A 25,919-nucleotide genomic window follows, 5' to 3' on the forward strand; every position below is an offset into this window, starting at 1 on the left:
GGCAATGCTTAGATCCATCCCCAGCCCAGGGACACCGATCTTTCTCAGTTGGGAAGAGGATCAAGAGATGCAGGAAGGGGAAAGGAAAAGGGAAACTGTAGGAAAAGGGGAAGAGGGAAAAGTGATTACAACAGGAGTTGAGACAAGCTGTGTGCAACGAGCAGCAGCCAATTACTGATCGAGAGGCGGGTATTATGACCTGTCCAATCAGAGGGGAGCAGGAAGTAGCGCTCTTCCGGTGTCATGGCGCCGACCTCTGCAACCTGAGCGCCTGGCTGAGAACTGCACGACCTGTCTTGTCCTCATTGCTCCATGGCTTCTACCGGTTCTGTACTGCGTGGGAAGGACCCTCGGCAACACTCAAGTTACCCAATGGCGACGGTACAAATTGGGATGTGATCGGGCTGGGGTGTGAATTGAAGTGGCTGGAACCAGCAATGACAGACTGGAGTCTCACCGTGTGCTCTAATCTGAGGTCCTCCTGTCTCCAGCACTGGGTACCCATTGTCCCTACTCTCTGGGTTCGGACTGGTCCAGCTGTGGGTCCTCAGCATTTTGTCTCCCACAGCAATCCCACCAGCCTATAGAGTAGGCTCAGGGAGCCCCAGCCCGCAGCCAGGTGTCCATGTGTGCAGTGGAAATTGGGTCGTGGATGACCCTGTTTCATGTGAGAGGTAGAACTGGGGGAGCTCTGGTGTGCTGTTTTCCTAGTCCCATTTCTCCCTGCAGCACACCTGGTGGACCTGTATTTTATAAATGTCTGATGCAGGATCTCAAACTCAAAGCTTTCCTCCTCGAGCAGAAGGTCGTTTTGATGATGGTGACATCTTAAATTTGCAGTATGTCACTACATTGCCAAACTCCTCATAGCTGTTGAGAAAGGCCATGAAAGTCCAAAGACATGTTTACCACTGAAGGCGATGTAACTGTTGGAGCACTTGCCAACCACGCGGTGAAATCCTGTGTTACATACAAAGCAATGGAAAAATTATCAACTTAATGGTTTAGGTGTTTCCTCTGCTCACAAATTACCATTGAATTGAGGTCTTCCCATAGCAATTGGAATGCTGAGGAAAATCGCGGGGATTTGAACATGTTAATGTTAGCAAGGGGAGCAGAAAGTGTCCTGTGAAGGACAATTTCTAAAAATCTCTCCAATTTCACCACGGTCTGAGAAACACTTGGAACTTGAGTATCTCCAGGATTGTGCTGAATAGGCCTGCAGAGGGAGAGGGGTGTCATCTCACATCTTTGCTATAGCCCTTGGACTGTATGTAAACATTATTTTCAATATTGAAATGCTGATTGAAGTGGAGTTTGCAATTAAGATGTATTGAAGTAGGGATAAAGCTCCAGAGTTAAAGTCTGCAAGCATATGTTTGGTTTAGGGTAAAAAAAGTTTTCTGTGTAGGGAAGAACAAACAGGAGGAGAGAGAAAGTGAGAGAGGAGGGGATGCTGGAGAGTTCCAAAATCAACACCTTCAACAGAGACGGTTTTGTTCTGAGGTTACCTTGTTTTTGTGAAGAGAAAGGAAGGGTTGTGTGCTGGTCAGTAATAAAGTGGGTCAAAAACAGTCATGAAGGAAGAGGCACTCATTAAATGCTAGAAAAATGTCTTCTCTTATTACTGATCAGGTACCCTAGTCGTTTTTAAGGAAACATTGAAAATTATGGAGCTTCTGGGACTTGTTGTGGGCTTCAAAATTAGATAGATGCCATCATGTCATCTAAGTGTGACAGGAAGAGATATCTCCGTGATACAAATGATTTAAAGATGTGGTTGACGTGTTTATTGTGCAGGAGATTGGACTGCAGACTTTCATTCTGAGCTATATTCCCCCCACAGTGCTTGGGTAAATTAAACAGCAGAAAACATGGCGTTGCACACATTGCTGCAGCCACATGAGGTACTTAGGAGTGTTGCATCATCAAGTCCTTCCAAGACAGCTGATCAAGAACCTGTTTAAACATAAAAGAAAGATACTGGAGATGTATCTCCACTCTAAAGAAACTTGTCTAATCTACATTAGGCCCTGAATTCAATTTCCATTACTGAAGAATGAAAGAAAAAGTGATAAGAATTCAGTGGAAACCTACTTTGATTTGAATTGCATAATTTTTTTCACACTAGTGGTGTGGGGTACAATGCTTGCCCGACATGCTGGGCACCAGCAGGAGTCACTGCTTTGTCAGCAACAGGCTACCACGGGAAAATCACCAGGGATCGACAGTGCGCCCTATTCACTAAAGTACAGAAGACATTTGTGGTTTTATTATGAAATCTGCTTTGATTAGAGAAATTTTCTTTACTAAGAGTCAAGGAAATTATGTGGAGCAGTTTCAAAGGATCCAAGGATTAGCAATGATGTTTCAAAGATTAGATGTATTTAGTGCATTTTCTATACCTTTTACATCTACCTTCTTTTGGATCAATTAAGATATTTTTTTCTCGCTAACTTAAGCAGCATCTGTAGACACATTCTTTCAACTCTGGTTGAAGTGCTTTTCTCTAGAATGTGAAATTCAGCAGACAATTTCCTGTGTCAAGTCCAGGGTTAATGATGCTCTGAGAAACTAACATTGAGAGCATGAGTAATATTTGGATAAGGGAGGTCTAATCAGGATTTTGTTTTCTGGATTTGTTTTGCTTCTGGATTTGATTTGTTATTATTTTCCGGTATTATGGATAGATGCGCCACTGTGATAATACTGTCTGGATTACCTCACCAGGGTAAGGGATTGGACAGATATAGTCCATGAACAGACACAAGACTTTAACTTCGACCAAAAGACAGCAAACTTGAACAATGCTAAAAAGATAATAATTCCATTTTTAGTTCCAATTTATGCTGATTCTGGCAAACCTTCTAACTGTCTTAACTTTGTAGAAAATACCTGGGTTTTTTATTTTAGATTTCTTTTGCTGCCTTTTCTTCATCCTTCATGGGCTGAAGACAGGTCTGCCCAGTACTGCCACCTGTAAGACTTGGGGCTCTTCACTCTTTTCCAGTGACTTACTTCTCTCTCAGGAAAGAGGTGACACTGAGCCTTTGTTATGTGTTTCATAACTGACAGGAGACTGCAATCCTCAAAATCCCACTGAGGCCTGCTGAATTCCCTACACTCTGGACTGCTGTCTCATGCTGGTACACTGGAGAAGCCCATGGGATTGGCCTGTGGAGAATGGCACAGTGAGATAAAGCGCTGAGCTTCTGCCCAAGGCACCCCTTGGTGTGGTGTCTACACCTCCCAGTGAATGTGTGGGCACTGACTGGTGTACTGTCTTCTGGCTTTTTACTGTAGCAGCATCAGAAATGCAGCTCAAGTAGGGAGGACAAAAATGAAGAGTGTGGGAGTACAGACTCAGAGTAATTTGCATAGAGTCACTGAGCTTGGATGTGGGATGCAGAGCCAGAGAGAAGGCAGCTCTCCCCCCACCCCGCCCCCTTTAGGGCACCATGATATTGAGTAGCTCACGTGACTAGATGCATCTAAGTCAGCAGATTCAGTCACTGGTGATTCCATACTTGGAAAACATGCAGATGCAGCATAGCACCTTATTTGCCTTTTCCTCACTTATGGGAAAGTAGGCTTCTCTGGTTCTCTCAGTGATGTAAATGCCACAGGGAACATTGTCTTTCTTGCTGACCTAGAGGCAGGTTTGAGACAAAGCCAAAGATGCTCAGAACCACATTTCCTGGTGAATGGACTCTGTATTCACCTAAAATCTTAAGAGACACCATCCACACTCCCACCACAAGTGGGCAGGAATTCCTGTCTCTCATAACCAAGTAACACCTGACTTTTTCTAATTTGATGAATTTTATGAATTCATAATGAACTCATTTTGTTTTTGCTTTTTTTTTTTGGTACTGGGGATCGAACTCAGGACCTTGTGCTTGGGAGGCAGGTGGCGGAACCAGTGGGCTAAATCCTGGGCCCCCTTTTTTGTTTTCTTGTGTATTGTCTCCTTACATCCTATGTTCCTATTTGTGATGAGGACTTTTCTTTTGTAAAACCTTTTTTTCTTTTGTAAATATTTGTTTGTCACGTCTAGAGATTGAAAATGAGTACCTTCTGATGTTTTTCCCTCTGCATGCTAATTTCCTCAAGGATTTTCTTTGCTGAAGAAATCCTAATTCCTATACTTTTATATCTTTTAGAGCCTCCTTAACTTCTGTGACTTTATAGTTTTATTTGTAAAGTTTTCTTTATTTTTAGGGCAGAAAGTTATTTTCTTCTACTTCTATATTTTGCAGTTCCATATTCCTTTTTGTCAGTTGTGTCTGCCTGGAGGGCAGCTTTGAAAGTTTGCCATGTAATAATGAGCTTTATTTGGCACATGGTATGAGAAATTTAGCACCATGAGTGAATGGTCAGTCACTTCTTCCTCTTCATTTCTATTGCCAGTTAAAAAACCTGTTTAGAATAGAGCAGAAGCATGTCTTGACATTTCTTTTAAATTTAGTGTGTCTACGTGCTGTTTGAGATTGAGTCTAAATGAACTTCACGCTTTAGCTCGTTCTAAATAAAAGAAGTGTATATCCTTTCTCTTTATTTTTATTTGAGGTTTTAAAAATATAGTAATGTCCTTTGTTTTTCAGGAAGTATTCTAGATTATTTTTGTCATATTTCTAGTTGATTGAATGGTAATATAGAATTTTATTAAGGAATATATGTGCAGAGTATATAACATATCATCTAAATTAAGTCTGTACAGATCATCTTTTAAACTTTTTTCAATTAGCTTGAGACAGACTCTGTAATTCAGGCTGGTCTTGAACTTACAATGTAGTCTAGGCTGGTCTTGAGCTTGTGGAGTTCTGGTTTCAGCCTCCTGAGTGCTGGGATTACAGGCGTGCCCCACTATGCATGGCTATCCAATTTTAGTTATATGTAATGTTTTTTCTTTGAATGTGTTGCAGATTTTTAGAGAATTGTTGATATTGTCAGATAAAATATATTTATACATGCTTGGCAGTGTGAAATAATCTCCCGGTGGCAATAAAGTCTTTCCTTTTCAGTGATATGTGAGGAGGTATTTTTGTATTCAACGAAATCATTTCACAGATTGAATGTAGAAGCAAAGTGGAACATCTGTTATATCCTTTCAAGACAGACATTAGTTTTTGTAAAAACTGAATCAAATTTAATTTTTTTGTTTGTTTTTTGAGACATGTAATTCAGGCTGGTCTTGGACTCTCTAGGTAGGTAAGGCGGGCCTGGAACGCCTAGTGATCCTCCTGTCTGACCCTCCCCAGTGCTGGGATTACAGGCATTTGTGAGCTGCCCAGCTAAAACTTCACTCTTTTAACTTTGTATATATATATATATATATATATATATATATTTTTTTTTTTTTTTTTTTTTTTTTTTTTGGTACCGAGGATCAAACTCAGGACCTTGTACTTGTGGTGCAGGTGGCAGAACCACTGAGCTAAATCCCCAGCCCCTGAATATATTTTTTATAATGCACTTTTTCCCCCTCAAACGTTCATTATGAGACCATGCCAGCTAAGGCTACATTTTCTTTATTATAATATTTGCACTGGTGTATGTTTGCTATACATAACAAATATATTAGTCACAGGGAATTGGTACATATCCTAATCTTGATAATGTAATAAAAGTTTCACTGCATCACTTGTAACCCCTCTGAGAGATGCATTTATGGAGGGAAGTTTTTATATTGCCACTTCACATGATGGCAAATTACTGGAGTCGCCAGCACTCTTCTTATCATATCATGTTTGAAATTTTATATATTCCTAGGAAGTTATACATATACTCCCTCAAGTTTACTAAATAATAATTTGGTTATACTTTTCATTTCTCCTAAGATATCTTTGATTGGCCAGGTGCAGTGGTGAGCCTAGGTGATCGCAGCACTCAGGAGGCTGATGCGCAAAAGTTGATGCCCATCATGGGTCACGTAGTGCGACCTTTACTCGGAAAGTATGGTATATATGCCTTCTATAATTAGGTCTCATTTTCACTGTGATTTTATTGCTGTTCCTGTCTAGTTGTTACTCCCTCTCTTGTTTATGCTTTGCAGTGTATAGATTCCTGCTTTTATTGGTTGTTTTTTAAATGAAGTGTTTTGCTATTTATAGTTCTTAAAAATGCAATCTTTAACTGAAACTTTTTTATTTCAAACTTTGATGCAATATAACTAAATTATCACCTAATTCGAATATTTCTAAATTTTTTTTCATAAATAAAAGAGTAGTGAGCAAGTTGTTCGCTATCATGGAAGTATTTAGATACTAGTTCACCTGTGTGACAGTCTTTGTTTTCACCACTGTGCATTTGGTTTTGGGTTTCGGCTGGTACAGCAACCATGCTTGTTGAGACATAAGCCACTTTGTCTCATTTTATCAGCTTTAGTTTCTTTATTTCTAAATTTATTTACTATTAAAACAAGAGATTAGTGAAGATGGAATTTTGCATCAAGAACACATGGGTGGACTGGGGATGTAGGGGTAGAGCACAGCTTAGCTTTACTGGGGTCCTGATTCCCTTTCACAATTTTACACTGAGCATAGAAACTACATGGGATTTGCAAAGCTATTCCTTGTTTACAATTTCTCATTGTTTATTACATTAGGACAATATTTATACTTTGTAAATTGGGAAGGTTTCATATATCTTAACAGCATTTTTGGAATCCTTGTCTATTTGTATGGAAATACTAATTCTTAGTTTTAAAGTACTTTCAATTTATCTAATACCTCAAGTATGAATATTATTAAGTGAATTACAGTAAATAATTTATACTTTGCATTTGTGAACTCTGTTTAAATGTGGAACTATGATACTATAACTGTGAATTATTCACATCAGTAGTTCCACGTCTGTCTCAGTTAAGTTGTGCTATTCATTACTTTATTTCCAGGAAAAGATTGTAATATATTTGTGATTTTGTGCTGGTTCCCTAACAATACAAAGTCCTGCTAAATTGCCCATTTTGACCCTGAAATTGTGAGCACCTTCCCAAGTGACTGAGCTTGCATGTGTGTGGCACCATCATTCACTGCCATCATAATTTACAAAATAGGAAATAGGATGTTTGGAGTGAACATCATTATTATAAATTGAATAAAAACATGAACCAATATATTTTTAAATAACCAAGTAAGAGCAAAACAGTATCAAAGAAATATTTTATGAAACAATCCAATTCAAATATATATTTTCTAAAACATGCAGAGTACTAGAAGCTTGATCATCCTGTGTTTGTCTGCAGTGGCACCTAAGTCATGTACTTTCTGGATTCCATGTTTTAAAAAACTCAATTTGGGGGCCCGGGATTTAGCTCAGTGGTTCCACTGCCTGCCTCACAAGTGCAAGGTCCCGAGTTCAATCCTCAGAACAAAAACAAACAAACCAGCCAACAAACAAAAAACTCCATTTGCCCTTAAACTCTAGCTTTAGGTCTTATTGTACTGGTCTCATTTTACTGTATCACTACAGTGACTGCTAAGATCATTATTATTGAATAGAGGAGGCAAAAGAGAGTATGCAGGAGGTGTTCCTCAGCATAGAAGTTGTCAGGTAAAAAGCTGAAAACCAAGACCAGACCAGGCCACAACAAGCCTTTATTAGGGGAACAGATCTGCCAGCCTGTCTCTGAACAAAGGAGAGACAAAAGCAATATGGCTGGGACAGGGAGAGTCTTTTATAGAGAGTGGGGTGGGACTTGTAGGTGCTGAGGCAGGGTTGAGTGAGGTAGTGACTAGGGAATGGAGGAGCCAGTGACATCACTAGATGGTAGGAGGTGAGCGAGTATTAGGTTACTCTCTAGGTGGGACCAGGGGCATGCTGGGAAGAAGGGTTTGTTCTTTGGTGGGAGCAACCATCTTGGCATGAGGTCACACAGGGGAGGGGGCAAGGCACCATAGGAAGAGGGCAGCTACGATACATAATAGCTGCTGAGGTGGTGGGAGACCTATCAGAAGTAATGAGGTACAGTTTCATCTGTGTGACAGCCTGTTTTCACCACTGTGTATTTTGTCTTGGGTCTCAGCTGGCCCAACAGCCATGCTTGTCGAGCCATAAGCAGCTCTGTCTCTGTGTATCCTCTTTGGCTTCCTGCCTGTCCCATGTCAGTTCCAGCCAGTTCCCTTTATGCTGCACCTGCTGAAGTCCCTGTGTGCCCTGCAGAGATCTGTCCTCATTAGGGTGCTGTCTGGAGTGAGTGCAGCCTGCACACATCCGTCTACCTCTTGGCAGCTCTCTCCATCTCTAAAATGGTGGTCCGTGTGGTCATCAATTCCTGCCCACCTGTAGCGCCTCCACATTTCTGTCTCCTGTGGTCCTGCGCTCACCAGATATTTATTCATCTCTTACTATGCTGAACCCTATTCCATGACTGTGGGTTTTGCCCAGTATGTGTCTTTTATACCTCTGTTTGTTTTAAAATATGCTCGCTAGTCCTGTGACTGAGTATCTTACGGATTTGTCCCTTGATATCTTCAGTTATGGCAATTATGGTGACAATAGTAGTTTCCTCCCTTGTCTTCTCTGAGTCTTAAATCATCGAAGATATTCTCTGCAACATTTCTTCTGGTGAAGTGGGCTGGTACCAAGAAGAAATTCTACTCACGATGAGTGTGGTATTGAGTTCACTGTGGCTGCCAGCTTGAGAATTCCCTCTTCTGAGGGACAGGAGACTGCATGTCTGTGTTTACAATCTCCTGAACTGTGGTTGTCTATTGGAGGTCCATCAATCCTCTGCTTAGAAAGGGGGACAGTTTGGAGTAAATAAAAACACACAATGGAGATTTGTGTAGCTTCAAAGTATGGGCATGGTAAGTGCCTCAGAGTGGGCAAAGATAATGACACACTGAGCTTGCCATTATTTGTGGGGTTCATGGGGAGTATCAGATGACTCAGAGGGTGGCAGTATTCCTAAATTGACCAGAATCTTGTAATCCTCAGATGTATCAGGAATCTCAGAGGCAGCAGAAATCCTATGACAATGAGGATCTTATGCTGAAGAGGATCTTAGGTAGATGAGGAGCTTATTTTGATTAGGACAGTAAGAGGAGCAAAAGGTTCTTACAACAGTAAGTGGGATGATTTAAGCTGATAAGGAATTTGTCTCTCCCCAGGGGAAACCTTTCTCTTTATATTACTACTCATTTCTCAAAGAATCTGGATGTCTTCAGCTGATATAATACTGTCCTTGAGCGTTACAGCATCGCAGGACCACTGAGGCCCCAGACAGCCCTAATCATAATTTAATTGTGAAATGATTTTCCCCTAAATGATGTAGAATGGCTCACAACAGTTGTCAACAATTCCAACTTCTCCTTTTTCATATACTTCCTTCCCAAATTCTGATATATCTCAAAGTAGACTGGTTGAAGAGTCTAACATACAACATAAGCATCTTTTCCCATTTTTCCTGAAGAATAAGAATCCAAGGAACATCAAGAAGAAGGCCTTCCCTGTCAAAGTCCAACCTAGACCTTTGCGTCTAGTGGTGTAGTAAACAGAGCACATTAGCCTCTATTTCTACCTCTTCCTCAGCTATCTGTCCTCTCTCCTTCTGACTCTCCCCCTACCACCCATCATGGTTTTCTCTTTCTCTCTTGTTTACTTTCTTCATTCTTTTCTTCCTTTCTCTCTCCCCTCCTACTCTCCTTGTCTATTTTTAATTTTTTCTTTCTTGCTTCTACTTCTTGCTCCCATACCTTCTTCCTTCATCTTCAACTCTCCCCCAAACTTGTCCTGTTTTCTGTCCTTTTCTTTTCATCAGTACTGTCAGTTGCAATGTGAATAACTGTCCAGATTCTTTGAATCATTATCAATAGGATATTGCCTTTTCTGCTGACCATAAAAGCTATAATTTACTTATGATTGATTTATTCATTTAAAATATGCATAATTGTCATGCTAGTTCATTTAGAGTGTTTTCTTTATCTCCCCCCCAAATTATGACTCCTTTATATTTCTCTACTTTTTCCATTCCCTATCAACTGGAAATTGCTGTACACTTTATAGGTTTTCATATTTTGGACATTCTTGAGTCAGCTTTGGTAATTCGTATGTATCTAGGAATCTTTCCATTCCTGTAAGTTTCCCATATAATTAGAATGCAGGTTCTCAAAGGAGGTATTGATGATCTGCTGGATTTCTTCACGATCCATTGTGATTTCACCCTTTTCATTCCCATTGGCATGGATTTCAGTCTTGTCCTTCCTTTGTTTGAGAAGGTTGGCTATGGGTTTGTCTATACTATTTAATCTTTCAAAGAACCAATTCCTGGAAGCCTCTTTACTTTTCTTTATGGATTGTTCTGTAGTGACATTCTTTGTCTCTTCTGGTCAGTTTGATCTTAAAATTCATATTTTCTGACATCAAAATAGCCACCCTTGCTAGTTTTAGGGGTTGTGGTGCATGAAATATTGTTTTCCATCCTTTGAATTTTAGGCTACAAATGCCCTTTTGGATTAGATGAGATTCTTTTTTAAATTTTTCTTTTCTTTTTTTGGTACCGGGGATCGAACTTGGGTCCTTGGAATTGCGAGGCAGGCAGCGAACCACTGAGCTAAATCCCCAGCCCAAGATGAGATTCTTGAATGCAAGAAACTGTTGGATTCTGTGTCTTGATTCAGCCTGCCAATCTGCGTCTTGTAATGTGAGAGTTGACTCCATTAACATTGAGAGATATTAATGAAAGGTGTGGATTAGTTACTATCATTGCATTCTCTGTTGGTGACTCTTTTGTTTTTTTCCTGTCATCTTTTATTGTTTTCTATCCATTGAACTTTCATTTCATCCCTGTTTTTAGCTTATTGGTTTTATCATTTCTGTGTAAGATATTCTTGAGTACTTTCTGGAGTGCTGATTTAATAATTACAAGTTATTTGATTTGTTCTATTTCCTGAAATGTCTGTATTTCTCCATCAATTCTGAAGGACAGTTTTGCTGTGTATGTTAATCTAGGTTGAAAGATTTTTGCTATAAGGGCCTAAAATACTCCACTCCAAGCTCTTCTGGTGCTTTAGGTCTGTATATAGAAGTCTGCTTTAAATTCATACGGTTTTGCCTTTATATGTAATGTGCTGTTTTTCTCTAACTGCTTTTAAAATTATTTTATTGGACATGTGGCAAGTTAATGATTATGTGTTCTGGTGAACTTCTCTTTGTATCATACTTGTTTGGTGTTGTGGAAGCCTTTCTTACTTGTATATTGAACCTTCTTATTGTGGCTTGTGTCTAGATGGCTGCCAAAGCCTCATGCAATAATAGGTGGGATTTTTTTAGAGCTGGCTGAATCTAGAGTGTGTTGCAGTGATGTATTGTACCATGGTGCAATGCTACAATTAAGTGCACTAGGATTTAGGATTAAGGGTGGGTAATTACTTAATCATCCACAGATTGGTTTGGCACTGTCCTTGTCCCGGTAGCCTGGATACAATATGAGGGACAGAATGCAGTTTGTCTTTTCTCTGGCTTGCTTGGTATTTTTTCCTGCCATGAACTGTTTCTCCTTTGTGTTGCCTGTCTGCCAAGCTACCCTGCCTTGGAGGCAGCTGATTATGGACTGAAAACTGTACAAACTGTGAGCTAAATAAACCTTTCCCCTTTTAACTTTTAATGCTGGGTGTTTTGTCTCAGCAATGAGAGAAAAGTGACAAAGAGCTCTCCTTGTAGTTGGGAAATTTTCTTTTTTTTTTTTTTTTTTCCTACTGGGGATTGAACTCGGGACCTTGCACTTGTGAGGCAGGTGCCGGAACCACTGAGCTAAATCCCCAGCCCTGGAAATTTTCTATTATGATAGCTAAACAAACTAATAATTCTGTCTGTGTTATCTTCTAGCTTTTCTCTAACTTCAGTTAGACTTTGGTTAGTCTTCTTTGTCGTCTAACAGCTGTTGAATGAATTTTTTTTGTTCTCTTTTTTTTTTTTAATGAGAGGGTCTTCTAAAAGTACATCATTATAATTTACCATTTTGTCTTTCATTTCACATTGGACTGTCTTCACATTGGTCATTTTTGCAGTTTATCAATTCTGCAGTCTTTTAAAAATTCAAGCATTTGTGTGTGATACCTTGTAATAAATTCTATATTTTGGATAAATTTGTCATTTATGTTTTCAGTCATTTTGGTGAGCTTTTCTAAATTCTTACTTATTTTTCCCAGATCTTCATTGGACATTTTGAATGACACTTCCACAAAGTATTGGGCTGTTTTGTTTCTGAACTTGTCTGATTTCTTAATGTCTTTTTAAGCATTTCATACAGTTCCGCTACCTTATATTTACTTTCTTCTCCATTGATGCCCCCAGATCAGCGTTGGGAGTGTTGGGAGAACTTGAGGGGCTTTTTTTTTTTGGCCTATGTATATGTTGAAATATATAATTGTTTTCTCCTTTGGAGCTGTGGATTGAGGTCTACTGTACTGATAAAAGATTGTAGTTGATGTGAGTATCTTTTTATTTGGTTTCTGTCTTTTGAGGATATATTTCCTGACTCAGGTGGATTCAGGGAGGGTATGTGGCACTGCATGGAGACTTTGGGGATTCTGGAGTGCCAGGCAGAGACTTGAGTGCCCTGGGAAGTGTGTGGGGGGCTGGGCATTAGAAGGAGGCTCAAGTGGGCCAGAGCAGCAAGCAGAGATTCAGCATGCCCTAGGGAAAGCACTGAGTGACAGATGGAGATTCTGTTGCACAGGAGACCAGCTAAAGACACTGGGTGGAAGCTATGGTGGATCAGGGGGCACTCAGTAGAAACTCATATGGAACATGGACTGGTGTGGGTTGCCAAACAGAGACTCCAGTGGGTCAGTGGACATGGGTAGATACTGAAGCAGGTTTGAGGCACTTAGCATAGTTTCAGGTGGCCAGGACCAGCACTGGGGGCCAGATGGACTACAGCAGGTGCAAGACCAGCTCAAAGTGGCAGGCAGATCTTAGGGGTATCCCAGGGTGTTCTGTGAAGACTGAGGTGGGCCCAGGACTGATACAGGGTGCCACATGGAGGGAGACACCATTATGCCCAGGTAGGGCATTGGTTGCTGATGGAGACTTAAGCTGACCAGGAGTACCAGGTGGACACATGGGCAGGCCTAGAACCAATACTGAGGGCCACACAGAGACTCTGGTTGCTGGAGGACTAGCTTGATATTTTGGATGGAAGATCTGTTGAGCCAGAGGGGCTCAGTGGAGACGCAGGTGTGCCTGCAACCCGTGTGGGGTGACACATGGAGGCTGTGATGGGCATGGGGCCAACTTGAGGAACCAGGCAGAGACTTGTGCAGACCTGAGACACTTAGTGGGGACTTGGGTTGGTCCAGGACTGCTGCAGAGTGCCAGACTGAGATACCAGATAGCAGAGGGTGGGCATGGGGCAGTGGACACTGGTGGAAACTTGAGTGGGGCAGGTTCCATGGCATAGAGTCCAACAGGCTTGTGACCAGAGCTGGGTGCCCAACAGAGACTCCTGCCTGGTGTGACTGACTGGCTTGAAACACAAAGTGGAGGCTCAGGTGGAACAAGAGAGCTCAGTGGAGATCCAGGTAGGCCCAGAATTGATGAAGGTTGCCACACAGAGATTCTAACACACCAAATAAGGATGTCAGGTGCCGGGTACACACTGAAGTGAGACTGGGGCATGAGGCAGAAAATTAAGCTGGCCACGGACCAGTGCTGAGTCTCAGAGACTCCTCTGGGCATGGGAATGGCCTGATGCGGTAGGTGGAGACTCAGTTGGGTTCAGGCCACTGAGTGGAGACCTAGGTGTGCCTGGGATTGATGCATGATGCATGATGGGAGAGCCCAGTGTCCCTGGGTATGAGCAAAGGTTTAGGCCCAGAGCACCAAGCAGAGACCGAGTGTGTGCAGTGCCCACTAGAGAAATGGGAAACCTAGACTGATACTAGATGCAGGAAGACTGAGAGGCCCAGCAAGGGTGCCAGTGAATGGGCGCTAGGTGGAGACTCAAGCAAGCCTGGGGGCCAGGCCCAGACTTTATACATCCAGTGTCAGCACTGCCTGCTAGACTGAGATGCTGGCTGGTGGGGGACCAATGTGAGGTCCAAAGCAGAGACTCCGCTGGGCCAGGGCCACTCAGTGAGGGCTTAGGTGGGCCTGGGACTGATGTGAGGTGCCAGACAGTGACTGAGGCAGGCACAGCTGCCTGATTGGACTTGGCAGTCCCCATTTGTTTTTCCTCTCACTGCCCACATTGAGAGGCATGGGGGAGTTCCTCTGCCTTTGGTTAGCATAGGTGAGGATGCTGCAGGGGTGCAGCTTTCTCAGTCTCTGCAGAGGGGCTACAGGAAGAAGGGCCCATATGCCCAGAGGGTATACTTTCCTGGGAAAGTAATCTCTGCAGCACTCCTTGGTTCCCTCCAGCTATTTTGTGTTGGGAGACATTCTACATAATTTTGGGGAAAAGTCATGTCATAATTTAAATATAACATGTCTAAGGCCCAATGTCACCTTGCCAGGGAGCCCTATGACATGAGGAAACATAACTCCATTTTGCCTCCAGTCACAAGTTGAGAGCTCAGTGGTTCCATGATACTGTGAAGGTCAAGGGCAAGAGTACATCAGTTGAAGACATCCTGTTTCCTCCAGAAAGGAGTAGTAATAAAAAAAGACAAAGGTTTCACCTGGGGGAAGGACAATTTCTTTATTACCCTGCTATAGCTTCTGACCTACTATTGTAAGAATGCTCTCCTTACAGTGCTCATCAGCATAAGATCCTCATGAACAGCAGCCCCTAAGACACCTGATACTCCCTCCAATTATTATGTTCACCCAATAAATAATGGCCAGCTTGGAGTGTCTTTGCCTTTGCCCACTCTGAGGCACTGACCTCCTGGACCCCCATGTACTTTGAGATTCCTTTTTTTTTTTTGGTATCGGGGATCGAACTCAGAACCTTTTGCTTGTGAGGCAGGTGGTGGCACCATTGAGCTCAATCCTCCCCACATGTACTTTTGAAATTATCCAAGTCTCTATTGTCTCTCTTTCTTTAGCCTTGCCATCCCCCTTGCTAGGCATTTGGAGGGTTGATTGCTATCAAATAATTTGGGACGTTCTCTAGATGGCTACTCCTTCCTGTTTGGTTCTTTCTAATGCATGCTTTCATTGTTTTTTTAAAAATAAATTTTATTTATTTTATCCCATCCCCCCCTCAAGCCCCTTCCCCTTCCTTAAATCTCCCCCAGAAGTAACACCAAAATATCAAGATGTACATTTATTTTTTTTTTCACAGTGGTTACACCATTTTATTCTTCCACCAGCAATGTATGAGGATTCCCATTTCTTCACATCTTTGCCAATATTTGTTATTTTCCACTTTTTGTTATAATTATTAGCACATTAGATTGTACAAATAGATGTACATTTATTACTTTAGTTTGTTTTATTTTTTATTAGTACATGTTTGTGGCACATGAGGATTATATTCTTCATGGGGAGCTGGCACATGTATATAGCACATCTTAATATTTTATCCCCTTCCTCTCCCTTCTCCCCTGCACCTCTTGGTCCCATTCCCATTTGCAAAAGATTTAGCTCCCTATTTCCTGTCACCTAAGAATCACTTAATATTTTATCAAACATTTCATTTGACACATTATTAAAAATTTGTGATTTAATCTGTAATTCTGAACATTTTTCTATGTTTCTGCTATTGATTTTTAGTTTCATTCAGACATGTTGTGAGAGCTTACTTTACATGATTTCCCTTTAGAATTAAGGTCTTTTTTTGTTGCTCTGAACATGGTCTTTGTTGTTGAATAGTTCCTTAGGTTTTCTGGCGGGGGGCAGGATACTGGGGATCGAACGCAGGACCTTCCACTTGTGAGGCAGATGGGTGCACCACTGAGCTAAATATTTCCTTTGATTTTGAGAAGTGTGTGTACTCGGCAGTTACTGAATGAAGTATTCTGAAATATCCAACAAGTCTGGTTGGAGGATGAGATTGTTGACTTTTAACTACAATTACAGATTTTTTTTTTGACCTCTCAATTACTCATGCAGGTGTTTTGAAGTCTTCAAAAATAATTGTGGGTACGTGATTTTCCCTTCAGTTTCATGGTTTTGACACATGATATTTAAAGTTCTTTTTAGTGAAGTACATAGGAAGAATTGTTAGTTTTTGTTGGAGAACTACCTACTACATCATGATGTCAGTGTAATCCTTCTTTTCTTTAGGAACAGATTGAATAGTATCAGATTAATTTAGCTCCAGGTTTTGTTAAATCAATGCTAGACTAGTGTATGCTTTCTTAGAACTTTGTATTTATTTTGTTATTAGGCTTATCCTATATATGTTATACATTTAAAATATTTGTGTACTTTTTTGTTAACAAATGGAAATTGACTACATTAATAATTTAAGGCCTGTTGCACTGAACAATTTACATACGGTCAGGTGTTAAAACTGATCAGACATTTTATCTCACAAACTTTTTGTACTGAAAATGCTTCAAATTGAATGCTGTGTTAATTTTCCATAGTAAATTAAAAAGATACAACCATTTCACAGAAGTGTTTAAGGAGTGTCTTGAGTGAATTTCCCTTGCCCATATAAATTTCTAAATATTTTAAACAGTACATGTATCTATCATTTCCCCTTATGGAAAATGGATTTTTTTTCTGACTTAATATACATTGAATCTTATTTTCTTATCTACTTTGACACTGTCTTTTAATTGTTGATGCAAATATCACATAAAGAAAGTATGCTTATTATTAGTTTCTATTTGCCTTACTTCTGGTTACTTTCTTTAAACTTTTCAGTTTTTTTCTTTATGCTTATTTTAATTGAGCAGTTTGTTTGATTGAATTATCTGTTGATGGGATATCCTGTAGGCCTTGGAACTAATTTTTTTCTAATTTTCCATGTTAGAAATATCTGTTTACAACTTCTCAAATTTACTGAAGTTTTATTTCACTTTGAAATAAAACTGTTGTTTCAGATACATTTCTGCATGTTAGCATATTCACAAGTATTTTGCACCACCTGGTTAAGTCGCTCATTTTACATGACAGTAGCTTTACCAACCCAGATTGTTGAGGTTAGCAATTTGAACATAATTTATTGGTTAATACACATAGAATCAATACTTATAAATTCATTTCAGGATTTCAGGTGTTTTCTACCCTTGCATAACTTCTGTATGGCTTTCAGATAATGTTAAATGTTTGTTTTGATTATTTGATGCAAACAGCCTTCTCCTGTTGTCCCTTGGTTCTCTTTGTTGCCTCTACCCCTTTTCCCCTCAGGCACACACTTGCCGGATTGCTGTTATGTAGATAATTAATTGACCCTTTGCAAATACTGTTTCCTCAATTCATTCTTTTTCATTTCTAAGCCATAACTCCCCCTTCCTCAGTATTCTTTGGGTTTTGTTTGTTGTTTGTTGCTCCTAAGTGAATATATGAGTAGTCGAATGAGGTGAAAGTCAGAATCATATCCTCTTTTTTCAGTGTTGAGGGAGGTAGATTGGTTAAAATTGTATTTTTCCCTCGCTGCTATGTCTTTAGGTGCAGAAATAGCCTAGTGGTTTAGGCTTTGTGTAAATACTTTTTTTCCTAGAAAGAATTAATTTAAGCACCTAGTTGTTTTCCTCACCCTGCCACAAAGAAGAATGAAGTAATTTTTCTGTAATTATCACTATGAGGCTCTGATAAGTGCTTTTGGAGGAAAAATTCACAAAATTTCAGGTCATTTCTGCCTCTTACCAAAAGCTATTACCTTCAAACTTCTGTCATCTTTGTTTGTGAGGACAGTATTTTCTGTCCTTTTTCTATCCTTCTCCTGAGATTCTTCAGAGTAATTTAATTTACCCTTTTGTCAGTCTTCCTCTTTGTTTTTCAGTTTGGAGACAGTGTGTTGCACTAGTCTTCAAGGATGGTGGATTTTAAGTTAGTTGGATTTTTGTTGTTGAAGAGGATACATTCCTTTCTGTGTCCTAAGTGAAATAGAAAATGGAAACCTTCATTTTCAGTGAAAAAAAATATATTATATTTTTTCAATTTTATTGGGACAATTTAGATGTACATTATGATCGAATTCGTCATAGGGTATATATTGGTTTTTTGAGACATGGTTTCATTCTGTAATTCTGGCTGGCCTTGAACTCACTCTGTACCCAGGCTGGCCTAAACTTTAATGCAATTCTTCTCCATCCTCCTGCCTCAGCCTCTGGAGTGCTAGGGTTCCAAGTATGCATCACCACGCCTAACACTTTAGTGACAATATTAACCCTCAAAGCTCTGGCCATTTGTGTTCCAATTGAAAGTAGTTTGATCAAGAGTCTGGGGTTCACAGCCTTGGATCTGACAGATACCTTAACTACCTAGTGTCTTTTGATGGAAGCAAATATTCACTGTGAGCTCCCTGTAACCTCTACAGTTTCTCAGGCCAGACTTCTTTCTTCACTCTTTCAAGATATTTGGTGCATCATTGAGAGTTCCGCCATCGTCTGCAGGAGCCCTCACTTATGTGGAACAATATTGCACAATACTGCTTTGCATCTCCTCTTGTTTCTTTATACCATGTCTTCACCAGCATGAACATGAAAGCCCCTCCTCTCAGAGTTATTTAGGGTTTTTTCATCCTAAGTAGGCTGTCTAGGCATTAATCAGCTCAGATATCTGTCCTTTCTCAGTCTTTCTGACCTGCACTTGCCCCACCTCTTTTGTTTTTTTAACCCTGTTTTGGGTTTTTTGAGACAGGGTCTCACTAAGTAGTTCAGGCTGGACTTCAACTCACTATGTAGCCCAGACTGGACTCAAACTCAGAAATCTTCCTGCCTTGACCTCCTGAGTAATGGGAATACTGGCCTGTGCCACCATGCCCAGCTAACCTGCACTCTTCCTGATAACCAGTTTGTATTCTGGCCACTGATCCCTATGTCTCTGGAGGTCTCATGTTTGTAACTGTGTTGCTTGGTTTCCTGTGGCCCAATCTGTAAATATGCTCTCATTTTTCCATGTTAGAATGTAGGCAAACGTGTAATTTTTTTCTATGTTGTAATTTAGTGTTTAAATATTTTACCAACAAAATTTTGTGATGAGATTTAACAATAACAAGAATATGTATATCCTGCCAACCCTCAGAAAGTTTTATACCTGGGCCTCAAACAGTGTTTACAAGTATCCAGGTTAAAACCTATTTGACTTAACCTTGTCTTTTCCATAGATGACCAGTGTCCTCTATCTGTTGCTCTTTTTCCTAAGTCTCCCATCTGGTATTATCCCTAGGCAGTATTCTTTTAGTTTTGTACCCATTGAATGTTCGGTGAGTACTACAAAACTTGCACAGAAAAGCATTGTGGGTGGTTTCTTTGTCACTAGGCTTCACATGTGCTCATGTCTGAGACAGGGGAAAAGTGCTTCTTATCCATCCAGTGGTCACATGGTTGAAGTTGTCTCAAGTTTACTTTTCATTGCTGTGAAAAGAATCATATCTCTCCCAGGAACAACAGCACAATGTATTTTCCGAAAATTAGATTAAAGTCACTGGTCTGTAGGTTTCCATATACTCCAAAGTAGAGGAAATGGCAATGGAGGATAGCATTTGATCTGCTGTTCTTACATACATCTATTTACTAGTTGTGTCTTTCCACAATTCCATTTCTTTTAATTATTTTCTTAACCAAGATCATGGATCCTGTTTTATATTAGTGTTTTCTCTTGAGTTATGTGTGTTTTGTTCATTTTTTATGTGTTAATTTTGACACTCTGTACACCAACCTGCAAATTTTTAAAATTTCTTATCTTTTACATCCCATGGTTGACATAGTCTTCAGTTGTCCCTCTATTTCTGATGGCTTGTGGATTTCCTACTGAGGAAACACTTTTTCACTTTCAAAATATATTCATTTTTCCATTTGAAGATGTAAATTCATTATTGTTCATGGAATATGGAGAATAAAATACATGTGTTAATATATGTTCTGTGTCTCCCTAGGTACTGTGTTAACCAGATTGTCATTTCTGTCCCTTTGTACACTAACAGCTCCATCATGAATCAGTGTTCTATTTATACATGAGCCATTGAAGACTGTCCTCATTTTCTGTGATCTATATGTCATTCACTCTACTAAGAGTACAGCGTCCAAAATAGCAGATTTTTAATTTCTTTCTTATATATTAGGCAAACGGTCAACATCCTGCTTACTATTGAACATTATTTAACATTTATTATACTGAACACATATAATTTAACTGACAAATCAAAAATATGATTTGGAAGTGAGAAAAACTTTTCTTCAATTTTTCCATTATTAACTTCGCTAAATTTGGTGTCAGTACATATAATACATATATTTCATATCCATTTACCCCATTCCTGTGTTTTGTACCACCTAGAATTTTTCTGTAGCCCTGTGACAGTTGACTATTTGGTGTCATTGAGACATAAGATAATATACTTTCCTTCATTTAAATCCATTGTCATTAGACATTGTTAAATAATGTAATGTTTCTAATTAACGTTTCATTTTAATTTCTCATTCATTCATTTTACTTACTGTCCAATTCAGGTTTAGTCTATGAAACCAAGTTCAAGTTTCCAAATTGTGGCTAAATAAAATCAGAGAAGGAAAGGATAAATTTTCTATGTAAAAATTTGAGAAAAGAGATATTTTGTATGTGTTGGCAGAATAATTCATTAGATACTCATGTACCCTGGTTTTTTCTTTGGATGTTGATTTGGCAAGCACCCTCTGTGAGCCATGCTTTAGAGACACTGTACAGATAAGACTGGATCCAACCAGCAGGAAAACCAGTGTTGCCATTCTGTTGCTTTAGCAATGGACTGCAATCTGGCATTAGATTTCCTGTGTGTTGTGTGCATATGCTAAAGATAAGTGTTGATGACAAAACGTGGAGTAAAGGACTCAACATCATTTCAGCTGTTTATGAGTGGAGTTGAAATGTTCTGTGCTGTGAGGCTCAGTCTTTTTCTTGGAAATGTATGTATGATGATTTAGGAGGCAGTGACCTTTGAGGATGTGGCTGTGAACTTTACTTTGGAGGAATGGAATTTGCTGGACCCATCCCAAAAGAAGCTCTACAGAGATGTGATGTTGGAGACACTGAAGAACATGTCTGCTATAGGTAAGGAAGATAATCATTTTCTAACTTGTATACTTAGAGAGCCCTGCTTCTTGCTTATTGGTGAAGTTTCATTTGTTAGAATATGAATGCATTTTGAAGAATATTCCTCACATGGTTATATAATACCATGAATGTATCTGAAATCTATTAATTTTTAATAATCTATTAACACATCATTATATTTCTGTTTCTACACTTCAGAACACACCTGGACTGACCAGCAAAAGGAAAATGGTAGCAAATATTGGAGAAGAAATCTAAGGTAATTTGTACTAAAAAAGTAATGAGCTGAGCGTGGTGGCCCACACCTGTTAGCCCTATCAGCTCAGGAGGCTGAGGCAGGAGACTTGCTGTGAGTTCAAGGCCAGCCTGGATTACATAGCGAGTTCTAGTCCAGCCCAGACTAAACAGTGAGGCTCTGTCTCAAAAAAGCAAACAAATAAACAACAAAAAAAATGTAATGGCCTCAGGAGTCAGAGAATAAGTAGATATTTGTTCCATACTCAAGATTATAAAAATATTGTATGAAATTAAATCTAAGCATTGGCTATAGGTGTATACGAAGTAAATTTTATGTTTAAGCTAGGACCCGGATTCAGGGTATCTTAATTATGTGTACATGTATTTTCTAAAGATCACTTTCATATCAAACAATTCATTTAAGAAATGCTATCTGTATTTAAATGTGGTACACACATTCATTATTTGCAAAATTGCTAACCTTGTAAAAATTGAAATGAATCCCACTTGTTTTGATAAGAGCTATTGTCAATTTTCTACTGCATTTAGTCTGTTCTTACTCTAAAATTATAAAAAGGCATTTTCCTATACTGTTGGAATGTCCTGTAGTGAAATCTCTATGGAAATGTCTATAGAGATTCCACAGAATATTAAAAACAGAACCTTCATTTAACCCAAGGGAACTTTTCTCCAATAATTTAATAATCATATTATAGTGTTATATGCCTATCCATGTTTGTACCAGCACACCTCACAATAGCTAATCTCCAGAAACAAGGTAGATGCCCATCCACAGATGAATTAAAAATCCATAAGGTAGTCCAGGGATGATGGTGCATATTTGGAATCCTAGTACTGTGGGAAGCTGAAGCAGAAAGATCACACTCATGCTCAGCCTGGGAATGTTAATAATTAATGAGAGTTCTCACAATAGAAAGAAAACAAGACTAAGGGTGTAACTTGGTGCTAAGACACTAGGTGAAATCACTAGTACTGAAAAATTGAAGTATGTATACATAATGGGATTGTATTCAATTAACAAGAATGAAATGATTCATTTTCCAAAAAGTAGATGGATTTCAAGCTCATAATATTAAGTGAAATAAGTAAGACACAGAAACTTCAAGATCACATCGTATAGTTTCTATGAGAAACCCAGTATAAAATAAGGAGTACAGTAAAGGAGAGATGTTAATAAAAAGCAAAGCAGACATTTTGTAGAGGGCAAAGAGATTCAGTTAAAGGGAGCTGCAGTAGTGTCATGGAGGAAAGAGCATCACAAATAAATACATAGTTTACATATATACTAATTTTCCAAAAGAAAGTAAATGTTATGTAATGTAAACGCGTCAGTTATAAGCTCTCTAATGAATACTGCTGTTTTAGTGAAAGCTGTTTTCAATCCATCCTGTAGAGTGTACATTAAATTCATGGTCACATATTCTAAGGGGCACCATACCAGCTCTGCTCCTGGTGAATTCTTAATAAGGAGAAACTTTTAAATGTCATTATTTTATTATTTTTTTTCTATTATAGAAGTGAAGATGTAGAGAAATGCTGCCAATATAACTTATGGGATCCACATAGAGAAACATCTTTTTGGACTCCAGACCCTAATGTGAACATGAAAACACTTGGTGCACACCCAGCGGAAAGCCTTGCCTGTAGAAATTCCCTGATTGGTCATGCATCAACAAATGTGCCCATCAGAGCTCACAGTGCACTCAAATCATGTGAGAATCAGGTATTGGAAGTGAAGCTGTTTACCTATAATGAACATGGGGAAACCTGCAGTGATTTCTGCTCCTTTCAGAAGCGTGCAACAACAAGTCCTGGAAAGAAGCCCCATGAATATAAGCAATGTGGGAAATCCTACTCTCATTGCAGTGAAGGAAGTCACATTGGAGAGAAGCCCTTTGTATCTAAAGAAAAAGTTAAAGCCTATGTATGTAAGCAGTGTGGCAAATCTTTCAGAAGTAAATACCATTATAAAATGCATGAAAGAACACACACTGGGGAGAAACCCTATGTATGCAAGCAGTGTGGGAAAGCTTTCACAAGCAAGAGCAATTATAAAACCCATGAAAGAATTCACACTGGGGAGAAACCGTATGCATGTAAGCAATGTGGGAAAGCCTTCAGGAAAAAGATTCATTGTCAAGTACATGAAAGAATTCACAGTGCAGAAAAATCATATGTATGTAAGCAGTGTGGGAAAACTTTCATCACACGAGATGATTGTAAAAAACATAAAAGAAGTCACACTAGAGAGAAACCCTATGTGTGTAGGCACTGTGGGAAGGCTTTCACCACTCGCAGTTACTGTAAAACCCATGAACGACTTCACACTGGGGAGAAACTCTATGTGTGTAAGCACTGTGGGAAAGCTTTTACCGGTAGCAGCAGTTATAAAATACATGAAAGAATTCACACTGGGGAGAAACCTTATGTATGTAAGCAATGTGGAAAAGCATTTACCAGTCAAACTTATTGTAAGATCCATGAAAAAACTCACACTGGAGAGAAACCTTATGTATGTAAGCACTGTGGAAAAGCATTTACCAGTCACAGTTATTGTGAAATCCATGAAAGAATTCACACTGGGGAGAAACCTTATGTATGTAAGCAATGTGGAAAAGTATTTACCACTCAAACTTATTGTAAGAGCCATGAAAAATCTCACACTGGGGAGAAACCTTATGTATGTAAGCAATGTGGAAAAGCATTTACTTCTCAGCGTTATTGTAAAACCCATGAAAAAGCTCACACTGGGGAGAAACCCTATGTTTGTAAGCAGTGTGGAAAAGCTTTCACCACTTGCACTGGTCGTCTAACACATGAAAGAAGTCACACTGGAGAGAAGCCTTATGTATGTAAGCAGTGTGGGAAAGCCTTTCCCTCTAGCAGTTCGTTTGGTAGACATAAAATAAGTCACACTGGAGAGAAACCCTATGTATGTAAGCAATGTGGGAAAGCATTTCCTTATCACAGTTCATTTTATAAACATAAAAGAATTCACACTTTGTAAAAATCATTTATGTGTAAGCACGGAGTAAAAGCTTTCACCAGTCACGGTGATTTTTGAAGACATAAAAGAATTCACTTTCAAGAGAAACTGTATGTATGCAAGCAGTGTGGGAAAGCATTCAGTGTCCAGTTACTGTCAAATACATGAAAGACCTCACACTGTGGAGCAACCTTATGTTTGTAAGTAATCTGGGAAAGCCTTCCATTATTCCAGTTCTCATGATACATATTAAAAAGTTGCAGACATCAATTAACTTAATATGTAATATGACACTGATGGGAAAGGATTCACAGTGCAGGGAAGCCTTTTCTTGAGAATAAGGAAAATCTTCAGTACAGACAGCTATCATTACATATGTGGAGGAATTCATAGTGGAGAAAATCTGAACATATTTGAGCCCTCTGAAAAAGGTTATATTTTTTCCAATGCATTCACATCTGTGAATGAATTCACATGGGTGAGAAGCCATATGTATGTAATCCTTGGGGAAGACCCTTGTTCTTCCGGTTACCTTGACATGCGTGAAGGAACTCACACTGGAGAGAAACCCTATGTAGAAAATGTGAGAAATCATTTTTTGTTTTCCCCAAGCTCAGAAAACATGAACAGATTCACAGGCTAAATATAAAGAATGTGAGAAGTCTTCATTTATGCATGATTTTTTATATAAACATTGCATTGTCGAGAAACCCATGTCAGTGTATATTGTGTGGGAACACATCTAGTCATTTTGGTTTTATTCATATTGCAAATGAACACAGAATTGTGATGAGCCAACTGTATACAGGATGTACATAAGTAATAAAGCAGGTTAGATCAAAGCCCTGTGAGTGTGCAAGGTTCTCAATTATAAGTCATAGAACCAAAATCTTTGGAACATTTCTCATGTACTACAAACTCATACAGGATAATTGAAAATGTGATGTCAATTATTTCTGTGTAGAATTCTGCAGAAAACATACAAACAAAGGAGGTCTCCTAAAGGATAAATCTACTGTGTTCATCTGTCACTCATTCTTAAAGTAGGTCTCGAGTACATATTTGAAAGTTCACTTTTAAGAATAAATGTGCTGACATAATTCTGCTTGTTTATTTAATAATGCTAGAGCTTAGTGTTATCTTTTAAACAAATCTAATGGTGTTATTGTTTCTTCATTTTGCACTATGATAGATCCATAAGCAAAGAAATATATTTCTTTATATGCCAGTGGGCTTAGTATTTTTGTAGAGTGATTTTTTTTTTGTTTTATTTTTAGAAATTGTAGGGTAATAGGGCACTAAAAACTGAACTTTTGTTAATTGCCTTATTAGATTCGATGTAAATTCTTAGTGTATACCCTCCATTTTAATTTTTAGCAAAAGAATTCTTAAATTAGAGGTCATATTTTAGTATGATGATTTTTTTTGTACCAGGGTTCGAACTCAGGACCTTATGCTTGCAAGGCAGATGGTAGCACCACTGAGCTAAATCCCTGGCCTGTTATGCATTTTTAAAAGTCTTCTGTACATGTGTTTTAGACAGAGTTCACCCCTTTTCAAACAACATATAGATTAGTAA

At 39.1% G+C, this 25,919-nt stretch overlaps 1 protein-coding gene across 1 annotated transcript; it reads left to right on the forward strand.

Annotated features, from left to right (window-relative positions):
* The first annotated feature begins 212 nt into the window (after window positions 1-212).
* LOC101725555 (uncharacterized) lies at window positions 213-25,440 on the forward strand. Its single transcript, XM_013068680.3, has 4 exons — window positions 213-381; window positions 20,967-21,093; window positions 21,295-21,355; window positions 22,870-25,440. Exons 1-4 carry the CDS (start codon window positions 313-315, stop codon window positions 24,359-24,361), a joined length of 1,749 nt encoding a protein of 582 aa, XP_012924134.3. The 5' UTR covers window positions 213-312; the 3' UTR covers window positions 24,362-25,440.
* The last annotated feature ends 479 nt before the right edge of the window (window positions 25,441-25,919 follow it).

This window comes from Heterocephalus glaber, unplaced genomic scaffold, assembly GCF_053883595.1.
Source record: "Heterocephalus glaber isolate CG9 unplaced genomic scaffold, H.glaber_assembly_v1.0 deba00001761, whole genome shotgun sequence".
In the NCBI taxonomy this organism is placed as follows: domain Eukaryota; kingdom Metazoa; phylum Chordata; class Mammalia; order Rodentia; family Bathyergidae; genus Heterocephalus; species Heterocephalus glaber.